This window comes from Mus pahari, chromosome 8 (genome assembly GCF_900095145.1).
Source record: "Mus pahari chromosome 8, PAHARI_EIJ_v1.1, whole genome shotgun sequence".
NCBI classification, from domain to species: Eukaryota; Metazoa; Chordata; class Mammalia; order Rodentia; family Muridae; genus Mus; species Mus pahari.
In genome coordinates, this window is record NC_034597.1 from 52,436,766 (window position 1) to 52,448,814 (window position 12,049).

General features: G+C 44.3%; 1 protein-coding gene across 1 annotated transcript in view; it reads right to left on the minus strand.

Moving 5' to 3' along the window:
* The window catches only part of Kpna3 (karyopherin subunit alpha 3), a 72,464-nt gene extending 63,783 nt beyond the window's left edge, over positions 1-8,681 (minus strand). The window contains exon 1 of the mRNA XM_021202990.2: positions 8,379-8,681. Coding sequence (XP_021058649.1) covers positions 8,379-8,447 — 69 coding nt within the window. The 5' untranslated portion in view covers positions 8,448-8,681. The remainder of the gene's footprint in view (positions 1-8,378) is intronic.
* Between the last annotated feature and the right edge of the window lie 3,368 nt (positions 8,682-12,049).

Sequence of the window (12,049 nt, forward strand, 5' to 3'; positions counted from 1 at the left end):
TTGGTGGTTTTTCGAGACAGGGTTTCTCTGTTATAGCCCTGGCTGTCCTGGAACTCACTCTGTAGACCAGGCTGGCCTCCAACTCAGAAATCTGCCTGCCTCTGCCTCCCAAGTGCTGGGATTAAAGGAGTGCACCACCATGCCTGGCGAAACTGCTGATTCTTGGTTGTTTTAAACCACAAAAATGATAATTTCCCATGGTGCAATGTAATGTAAAAACATTGACCTGATTTTTTCTACAACAAATGAATGGTATTTTAAATGGTGTGAAATACAAGGGTGCACACACCTGTAATACTAGCACAACCAGGAGGCAGGAGCATCACTGAAAGTTCTAGGCCAGCTTGGGCTATATAGCAAAGCTTTGTCTCAAAAACAAAACAAACAAAAAACAAACAACAACAGTAAGGTTGAGAATGTAGCTCAGTTAGTAGAGTGCTTGCCCAGCATGCTGGAAGCCCTGAGTGTGATCCCCAGCACTGGACAGTGGTACATGCAGGAGTATAGAGTTCAAGGTCATCTTGGCTAGACAAGTTCAAAGCCAACCTGGGTAGATACATGAGGACCCTATCTAAAACAAACAAACAAACAAACAAAATGCCTAAATAAATAAAATGGTGGGCAGACAACAGCCAAAATAACCCAAGTATTCACTGACAGAATGAATAGAGCAGTGGTTCTCAACCTTCCTAATGATGCAACCCTTTAATACAGTTCCCTGTGTTGTAGTGACTCCAACCATAAAACTATTCGTTGCTACTTCATAACTGTAATTTTGCTACTGTATATCATAATGTAAGTATCTGTATTTTCTGATGGTCTTGGGCCACCCCATTAAGGTGTCACTGATCACCCACACCAAAAGGGTAGCAACCCAAAGGTTGAGAACCACTGGAATAGACAAAATGCAGTATATACATACAATGGAATATTAGGGAAGGAAAATTTGATACATGCTACAATAAGGATGAACCCTGAAAACATTGTGCAAAGTGAATATAAGCCAGTATCCAAAGGCTTATGTGATGAAGTTTAATCTACTAAGCACTTGCCTTAATCTCCTAACATTTCACCTGTCATGTTTAGATTCTATTTTCAAAGTAAAAGGGAGAGACAGTATAAGAGTAATAGTCTCAGTTCAAAAACATACTGTGCCTTTTCCTTTGTTGGCCATCTAAAGGCAAGATAGTCACTAGCAGCTCTAGAGTCACCTACTAGGGCCTGATAGGGAAATACAGGCTCAACATGTGCCGGCAATAGCTGGTTCCATCAGCACACAAAGGACAAACTTTGTTCATTTGTACTAAGTGATCTTTCTTAAGGGATTACTCAAGACCAGTAAGAGATCATGCTAGTCTTCGTACATGAACATATATGTGTGTGTATACACACACACACACACACACACACACACACTCACATTCTTGCACTTCCCCTGGCTATTGAGACTGCTCAGTTGTTAAGAGCAAGTGAAGAGCACTTGCTGCTCTTGCAGAACAAGTTTTTATTCCAAGCACCCATATGGCAGGATACAACAGTCTGTATCTCCAGTTACAGGGGATCGAACACCCTCTTCTGGCTGCCTCAGACACCAGGCATGCACTTGGTACACAGACATACATGCAAGAAAAACACATGCATAAAATTAGTTAAATGTATATGTGCGTGCATGTGTATACACACATACAACACACTTTGGAAAAGGACAGTGCCAGTATGGGTGTATTCAAAGATTGTTTTAATGCTTGTCTTGTTTCAACCATATTGTATAGACATTGGAGATTAGAGTTGGTGCCTCAAAAACAGTACAGTTGGGAGAACAGACAAAACACAATTCAATACATTACTACTGCTACAATAACAAAGATTCCCTCAGGAACAAAGAAAAGTACCTTGATCTACAGTATTTAAGAGGTAGGAATTAGCCAGCCAACAGGAGGCAGAAAATGTTAATTCAGTCAGCAAGATAGCCCTGAGAATAGAAACAGGCCTGGGAAAGAGGGGAGGGCAGGACTCCAGATTATGTATAAGCATATAAGACGTTCAGTGTTCAGTGTCGTAGAGCTTAAGGGGGGGGGTGGTAGTAAAGAGAAAAAAAGCATCAGGCTTATCCAAAGATCCCAGTGAACTAAAGGAAGGGCGCTGAGGGTGACAGTGCAGTATAAAGTTAGAATAAGTAGGGGAGGCTAAAATCCAGACATCACAGAGAGTGAAGCTACACTGACTGGCATGACTGAAGGTGAAGGTGAGGAAGGAATCCAAGAAGACTCTCGGGTTTCAAATTTAGTCACAGCTAGGGCAATGAGAACTCAAAGGCTGAGCATGCGAAGCTGCTGAGGTGTCTGTGTGAGCCCTTCAGCAGGGGGCTAAAACAGACCTCACTCCTGCTCTTGCCACCCCCTCCCCACCTCAGAGAAGTGATGGTTAAGGCTAAAAGGACTGCTGGTGTGAACAAGAAGTTGGTCACAGAGGAAGACTCACAGGCAGAACCCTAACACATGCCTACACTCAGTGAATAGGCAATGGAGCCGGCAAAGGCAAAACAAAGCCAAGAGTGAATGGGCCAGGAAAAGGGACACACACTCCCAACCTCCTCCCCAGCTGCAAATTCAAGAAAATTAGTGCCTGACACATGACAGAGATTCCTGAAAAATGGCACATTCTGCAAATTTAGTAACAAAAAAGTATCAAGAAGGCTGGAGCAATAAGCACCTTCCAGACACTGAATGTGGTTAAGTGGAGCCTAAAAGGAGAATGGCGATTCCCAAAAATACTTTGTGTTTTATTGCTATTACTTAGAAAGACCAAATGTCAACATGCTAATAAAAATAAACATGAGCCGGGTGGTGGTGGCGCACACCTTTAATCCCAGCACTCGGGAGGCAGAGGCAGGTGGATTTCTGAGTTTGAGGCCAGCCTGGCCTACAGAGTGAGTTCCAGGACAGCCAGGGTTTCACAGAGAAACCCTGTCTCGAAAATAAAAAATAAAAAAATAAAAAATAAATCATGAGCTAGTATGAATTCTATACTAATCTTTCTTCTAGTTCTCATTCAAGTTTGAGTTTGTTCACCTTACAAAAGTACATTACAGCAAAACAGACTGAGCTGGGCCCAAAAGAAATTACTACTATCTGATTAAGAGCCTGGAAAGCTGGTTCCCTGGTTAAAAGCATTGTTTCTGCAAAAGATAAAAGGATCAGTTTCTAGCACCCAAGTGAGATAGTTCACAACTACCTGTAACTCTTAACTCCAGGATATCCAAGGCCCTCTTATGGATTATGAGGCATCTGTGCTTAAGAGCTCATAAGTGCACACAAGCACACACACAAACGCAAAATCTTTTTCAAATTATAAAATCTTTTTTAAAAGCTTGTATTTTAAAAAGATCTTATAATATTTTCTCTCATCCCCAAATACATAGTTTTAAAAAGTATATTTATTATCTAGTCTCTTTTCTCAAAAATCATGTATGAAATTTTACCAACCAATTACTAAATGACCAATGATACTGCAAGGTCTCTACCCTACTAGGCCCGTACGTACTTTAAAACCATACCCATGTAGATTGTTAAACAGCATCACACTATCCCCAGCAAGTGAAAACAACTTCCCTTAGGAAAGCATTAGAGTATAGTACAGAGCACAGGCAGTCGGCAAAGACCTTACAGGATCTCCTCAAGGCGTTTCATTGGGATGACAGTGTGGGAAAATCATAATCTTATTGATTATAGAGGCATATGAAGGAGTCTGAGTGAAGAGTTTACAAGAGTGAGCCCAACTCAAAGGACAGCCAGTAGTATATAAGAGAATTGTGTGTAGGAAATCATGGAGAACCATTTGCCAATACAATAGAATATCCGGAGAGAAAGAAACAATCTTGGAAATGCTAATCAATTGCAAAAGAAAATGTGTTTTATACTTGGTAATAAATCTAAAGGATAAATGTTCCAGAATTGTTAAACCAAGAATTCAAGTGTTTTTGTTTTGTTTTAAAAAAAATAAACACTCTAATAAGAATAAAACCTTTTGAGTGAAAAGGGGCAAATACATTGTATAAAATGTATTGTTAATGTTTTAAAGCACCAAATGGGGATTCTATGGCACAGTAAACATTTCCTCGATGTTCTCCTGGCTCACTAACCTTCACTTACGCCTAGCCATGGTTTCCCTCAATGGAAGAGAGAAGAATGAGCAAGAGATATCTCGCTGGTATCGAGTCACAGTGTTCTGACATAAGTCCAGGCTCAGTCCCCTACCATGTTGTGACTCAGGGGTACTGAAGAGTTGTAGGCCTCAGGTTTCCTCCTGAAGATGGGAATTGTAATAGTGCCTACTTTCATAGGATGGCTGTGGCCGAATAAATAATCCATATAAAGTACTTCCATCATAAACACTCATTAAGTATTAAGGTTTCTTATTTGCTGATCTATTGCTGTGAGGAAACATCATGACCAAAGCAATTTATAGAAGGAAGCTTTTAATTGGGGACCTGCTTACAGTTTCAGGGCCAGATCATAATCATCATGGCCCAGAGTGCAGAGGCAGAGAGGCAGGCTGGCCGGCCACTACAATAGTAGCTGAGAGCTCACATCCAGTTCACAAAGTGCAGGCAGAAAATGCAACTGGGCCTGGTGCAGGCTTTTAAACCTCAAAGCCCACTCCCAGTGACACAATTACAAACTTCCTCCAGCAAGGCCACACCTCCAAATCCTCTAACAGTTCCACCAACTGGGGAGCAATCATTCAAATGTACAAGCCTATGGGGGTCATTCTCATTCAAACTACCAGTTTCTTTGTTGTTATTAATTATTGACAAACATGCCATATCCAAGCCATCCAAATAGCTCTGTGGGTAAAGGCACTTGCCACCACATCTGGCAACCTAAGTTTGACCCAAGTTTCCAAGAAAGGAAACAACCAACTTCTGCAAGCTGTCCTCTGACTTCCATAAGTATACTGTGCCACATGCACACACACACAAAAAAGGGATGAATAAACAAAAAGTTAGCTAGGTAGTGGTGGCACACGCTTTTCATCCCAGCAGATCTCTGTGAGAGAGGTTAGCCTGGGCTACATACAGAGTGACTTCCAGGACAGCCAAGGCCACACAGAAAAACCCTGTCCCCAAAAAACAAACAAACATATTCTTGAGGTTTATGCACACCCACGTGCATAAGCAGGACAAGGTTGCCTTGGGTTCCAGCTTCCTGAATGTCTGTTTTAGAATCATTCACTAAGCAGAATATTTCTTTTTACACACCCTTCTATATCTAAAAAGAAAAAAGCAACTTTCTTTTTGAAAAAGTTTCAGGATCAATGCCTTACATGAAAAATGTCTAGTACTGAGATACAAAAATCAATCCCATTTCTTCTTCACTTGTCTTTCTAGGTTGGCTATAAAAATCTGATTCCCTTACCCAAGCTTCAATCACTATCAATGATAATTTAGCTCCTCCACTCCTACCTGTGCATGTAGGCCCACTTTATCATCTGTGAACTTTACACAAAAAAACATGAGAAGGAAAGAGGATTAAGAGGACGAGCAAAAGAGATGAGAAGGCTGAGCGGTGGTGGCACATGCCTTTAAACCCAGCACTTGGGAGGCAGAGGCAGGTAGATTTCTGAGTTCGAGGCCAGTCTGGTCTACAGAGTGAGTTCCAGGACAGTCAGGGCTATACAGAGAAACCCTGTCTCAAGAAACCAAAAAAGAGAGAGGGGGGGGAGGGATGAGAAGTGTCATCAAGTCAAGTTATAACCGTTATGTCCAGTCTTAATTTTTGGAAAATCCCTTCTTGCAGACAACACTTCTTGCAACACTATTCCACCAGGCCAACTCTATACATTCTGCCTTTACCCTGGCATACTCAGGACACCATCTCATTCTTTGCTCTGAATACATTTCTTAGATCTCCCTACTAAACAAAACCTTCCAAGAGACACTCTGCCACAGCCTACATATTCTCAGACCAACAGAGGCCATCTAGAAGACTCAGATTCACCCCCTCATGTAATCATGTCTCTGCTGCACCTATTACTGTATTCACTGATTTCTTACCTGTCCATCTCAAGTTTGATGCATACTTCCTATAAGATCCACTGCTTTATTCTGTACTCAAAGCCCTCATATAAAGTCACTCTTAACAGAATGTCTTAGTGGTGTGTGTGTGTGTGTGTGTGTGTGTGTGTGTGTGTCTCTCTCTCTCTCTCTCCCCAACCCTTTCTACTCACAGCCCTCAGAGAATGCTGCCTTATTTTCCTTGTACCAGTCACTTAGCAAATGAAAGCTCATATGTGACCAGCACATTACAGAAATATGGCAATTCTGTATCAAAGTATTTTTTTCTCTAGTAAAGAACAGTGCCACATTTAACTCATAAGGATTAAATGAGGCATCAAACTCTTGGTATAGCATCTTAATATATAGTTCTTTGTGTCTGCCACAAAGAACTACCATTTGAATGCCTATTTCATGTCCTAGTTATACTGACTTGGAAATGAAACGCTGTCAACAAAATCAGACGGAATGGCTTGGCAACTCTACTGTCTTTTTCCTGTATTCACAAGCCACTTGCTATCTTCTACTAAGCAGCAAATAACTGCTGTGGATCTATTACATGAGGAAGTCCTTATAGGTATCAGTAAACAAACAGGACACAATACTCAAGTGAATCATGACAAAAATTTACATCAACATTCAGAAAGAGAAGAATGTACAAGCAATACCAGTATCCACATAAACTATTAAGTTTTGCTTACAGTAATAAAAGCCTCAAGAAAAATTACTGGTGGGACAGGGTGTGGTGGCCCATGCCTGTAATCCCAGCATTTGAGAGATTGAGGCAGGATTTATTCTCCGTGTTTAACCAGCCTTCCCTGCAGTAAGGCCCTGTCTCAAAAAGAAAACAAAAAGGCAAGAGAGATGAGACCACACACACACACACACACACACACACACACACACACGGAAAAATTACTGGTAGAAAGAGGTCAAAATTAAGTCTTATCAAAAAACAAAACAAAACAAAAAAACTAATGGCTGTTCCATTTGCTAGGTTTCAGTTTTGTTTGAAAGTAATTTTCAAAAAAGAAACTTAAATGTGATCAGGACAGAGATGGAAGACCTATAGTCTCACTCAAATGGGAATTCCAAAGATATTCCCCCAGGTTTTTTCCAATTCATACTTAATTGTGTAGCTCTGAAAAATGGCCCAGCTTCCTTTGCTTCTCAGCCAAACCAAATCCTGCATTTACTAACTAGCCTCTTACCAAAAACTATTGGACTATACAAATCATATTACCTACTATTAGAATAGAGAAAAGGGGATGGGCTTAAAACTATTTCCTCCATCAAATCCAGAGGCTGGGTCCCAGTGAAGTTTGTGCTATTACATACACTTCATTGGTTTTAGTAGGAGCAGTGAGACCTCTAGCGCTACCTCAATAAGCAGAGTTTGCAAATAGTAGCTGCTAATGTCACCTTAATGAGACAATGGCAACATGCTGAGTAGCAGCAAACTGAGTGACCACAATGAATGTTTACAGTTTTGCAACCACTTGGAAAATCTACTAGCTTGGTGGCATGTGGTATATACAAGGACGTAGGAATCTTATGTATCCAATTTATTTCTGCAAAACAGGTGAAAGAAATTATTTTCCTATTATTCACACTTCCACTCGAAGACCAGCTTTTAAAAAAAAAAAAATCTCAAGATCAGAGGTCTGCACCACCTCTTTCCCAAAGCTTCAACACAATAGATGGTAAACTATTGTCCACCTTTAAGCTCGCTCTAAATGCCAGTCGTCACAGGGGTATGAGCTGCAACAGCTCGGGAAGACTGGTCCAAAGGACCGCACTGGAATATAAGAAAATGGTCTTGGCGCATCCTACCCTCCCCCATCCACCACCCTCAAACAAGTCAGTTACCCGGCTGGTCCCCACCCCCCTCTGAGGGCTGCCACCGCCCGCCTGGGCCCGGCTCGCACAAGGTAAGCGCGGGGACCGAGGCTCCATGTGCGGCAGCGCGGGAGGCTGCACCGGCTGCGGACACGAGCGGCGGCCCGGCCCGGCCCGGCCCCGGCGGTGCGGGCGGCACGCGGGCCGGCAGCATCCCGGTCCGTCCTCCCGCGCGGCCCGCGGACCCCGCCTCGGCTCCACATCCCTTCCCCTCCGACGCCAGGCCGCGCCCGCGCAGCGGGGCCGAGCGCTCAGCGGTCCCAGGTGCCGCGCTAGGCGCTCAGAGGGCGGCTGCTGCCCGGGCCGCGGCGCCCCGAGGCGGCGGCCAACTCCGACTGACCGCCAGCCGGCGAGAGCCAGCGGCCGCGGCCCCCGCCCCTCCCCTCCCAGCCGCCCGGCCCGGCCGGCCCCGGAGCACACTCGCCTCCACATCGCGGCCCTTGTTCTTGAAGCTCTTGATGCGGTGGTTCTCCAAGCCGGGGTTCTCGGCCATGGCTGCGCGCGGCTCCGGAGGCGGCTGCTCCTGCGGCGGCGGCGGCGGCGGCGGCGGCGGCGAGTCGAGCGGGAGGGGACGAAGGGGGAGGAGCGCGCGCTCCGTGACGCCTGGAGCGCGAGGTGGCCGCGGCGCGGGGGCGGCGCTGAGGAGAGGCGCGCGCCGGAGAAGGCCAGGGCGCTGGCCTGCCGGCTGTCGCGGTAACCCTGCCCTCACCCCTTCGTCGGGCCTCCCCACAGCCGCTAGTCATGTGCTAGAAATGGAGCCCGACCTAGCCGCTTTTACCGCCACCCCTGAAGCGGGGCGGAGGGCGGAAACTACAGTTCCCGGCATGCCGGGCGCGGGTCTGAGCCACGCCGTGAGAGAACGAGAAGCATGCCGGGAGGGTTGTGCGCGCGCTTTCGGCTCGGCGCTCTCTGAGCGCGGGCTCGAAGCCCCACCTCTGGGCGGGGTGGTGGGCGGGGCAGCTCTGGAGATGGCACCTTGCGGCCTATCCGGAGAGAAAGGCGGAGCTCCTGGGGCGCACCTTGCTCCCTACAGCTTGGAAAATTAGAAAAAGAACGGCCACGCGTGCTGTGCGCTTTTGGCTTCTTTAGGGTCTCCTCAAATAGCAGCCACCCTCAAGCCCTGTTCTCTTGCTCTGCTTCGGTTTTATAAATAGCACGCTTGTTTCCACTCCACAAATACATGTGAGTGTGATGTGTGTGTTTATGCTTGCCTCTTGCACCGCTGTTAAACTCAATGAGAACAGAGACATTGTTGGTCTCAAAAATCTGTCAGATCAAAACAGTACCTAGTAAATTCTCACTTAAAAAGAAAATGTGTTCTACTATTCCCTGATTTCTCCAAGCATCCTTGTGTAGCCTTCACTTTGTCAGCCCTACCTTTCGATGACCCCCATGCCTTAGTCCATCTTAACACACAATGTAGCCTTCAGGCAGTTAATCGGGCCCCAGGGCTACAGACTCCAGACTGTCATCTCCCTTTAGGTTCTCCTTGGAACTATAACGGGTTTTGGTTGGTTTGGGGTGGTTGGTTGTTTTGGTTTTTCTTTTGTTTTTGTTTTTACAGCAGGTGGACTTTATTTGATTATATCTGAGACTATTACATTTCAGAATTGTCTTAATTAGGGTTTCTATTGCTGTAAAGAGACAGCATGATCATGGCAACTCTTATAAAGGAAAACATTTCATTGGAGCTGGTTTACAGTTCAGAGGTTCAGTCCATTATCATCATGGCGGGAAGCTTGGAGGTGTGCAGGCAGACACAGTGCTAGAGAAGGAGCTGAGAGTTCTACATCTTGGTCCACAGGCAGCAGAAAGGGACTGTGTCCCACGAGGGACCTAGCTTGAGCATAGGAGACCCAATGTCCACCCCATAATGACATATTTCCTCCTAATAGTGCCACTCCCTATGGGCCAAGCAATCAAACAAATGAGGCTAGGGGGCCATTCCTATCCAAGTCACCACAAGCATCTTCTGCCAATATAAGCTTACGTGAAGTGTTCTGCTACATATGATCAAAATGAGCCAGGTCAGAGTTTGGTAGAAATATACCGTAAAGAATTCAGTTAAGACAATCTTCAGAAGAAAAGGAATCTGAAAGTCAAGAGTTGGGAACTGAGAGGCCAAGCTATCACCTAAATTTGTTTTGTGAGTGGCTGGTTATGGTCAGTTGATAAGTACAGTAAAGGACTTAGACCATGTCTGCCCTACTGGAGTATGGTCTACTGATGCCAGAAGTGTTTTGTCAGGGAAAAAACGTAAACCTGCATTTTATTCTCTGTATTTTATTTTATTTTTTGTTTGTTTGTTTTAACTATTTTAATTGGACTACTTACCTACTTCCACCCCGCTCCATCCCACCCCCTTTTCCTTTCTTTTTCTTTCATTCTTAAAATAAAATTCATCCACATTTTTCACTGGACTTCATGCCCTCAGTGATCCTGGTCTGACCACTCATTTGAAGGAGACAAAACAAAACAAAAACCAGAAAAAATAAATTAAAACCTCACCTGTCACTTGGCATAAGGATAATGGCTCAGTGTTCAGTGGTGGAACTTTTTGTTTGCCACTCTTAATTGCCTTGATTGACTAAAAGACAAATGTTCACTGTTGCTCCACTTCGATTTTGATTTGGCAGGTATTCCTTTGTTGGCTCGCCTGATCCTCTCTGCCACTTCTCTTAGCATAGCATCACACAAGTAGAACCGTTCAGTGAGTGCTTCCTAAGTTCAAGACATCGCACTAAAGCTAGAATTCCCAGGTAAACAGAACAGCGTGGATGCTGCCTCCATCCCACTTCTTTCCCAAAAGAAACTAGTGATAAAGACCAGTAATGAGTCCAAAAGGGTGGCAGGCTTGAGAAAGAATCTCAGGGCTTATGCAAGATGACCTTTCTAACATGCCAACTGCACAGGATCCTAATGATTATCAGTCTCCAAGCAAAATAGCAAATGAAAGTCATGTTGAAGTACTTAAAAGCTATGGAACAAGCTAACAAACTTGAATAAAAATGTGACTCCAGAAACTGACAAATGTACCTCCTTGTAATGGGTTTAAATTTAAGTTTCCTGACTTCTTAAAATTCTGTTTCAGAATGCCACTGTGGTAAACCTGGATGCTGGCCCAGTCAGCAGCCAGAGAACAATGTTCCTGTGGGCATTTTATCTTCACTCTCAACTAGCCCGGACTTAGAACACCAAGAAAATAGGTAAGGCACACCTCTGAGTGTGTCTGTGAGGATCTGTACAGAGAAGGGAAGACATATCTTGAACTGAAGATGGCATCTCACTGTCTGGGAGTTCCAGGAGGGAAAGGGGCAGAAAGAAGAACGGCTGCCCAGCACCTGTGTTTCCCAGTTTCTCTGCCTCCTATGTACTCTGCTTCTGTTTTATATTGTTAAGAACAAGAACACGTTTGTATAGCCATTTCTGCACTGATTGGATTAAATGGATTTCTTAAGGAGAGGAAGAAGAGGGGGAAGCAAGAGTGGGGAAGAAGGAGAGGGAGAGGGAGAGGGAGAGGGGGAGGGGGAGGGAGAGGGAGAGGGAGAGAGAGAGAGAGAGAGAGAGCAGGGTGAGGTGTTGGAGTTCTTGGAGAGAGTAAGAGGGGAGAGGTGGAGGTTGCTACAATAAAGATACATTGTTTATATGTGTGAACTTGTTAAAGAAGATATAAAGAAAAGGTATTCTTTTTAAAACTTTTGAGATTCAAATTAGACCTGAACTTTATCTTCAGACCCTCATTACTCCCCAAACCCTACTGGACACACACACACACACACACACTAAATTAAGTTTAAAATGTCATACAAATTGGGCATAGTGGTTCACATCTGCAATTCTAGCTTTTTGGTTGTAGAGACAGGAGGATGATGAGTTTGGAGTCAGGCTAAGCTGAAGAGCAAGACTTCATAATAAGTTAATTAAAATTGAATGATAATTTAATATCTACATATTTTTATTTCTCCTATCAGAGAAAAATGAATTGTCTCAGAGAAACTAGATTCCAAGCTTACGTCCATTAATTGACCCTAAAGATTCTTGATTCCCAAATCATGCCTGACATTTAATTCTGGAACATGTTTGGCAAATGTCTGT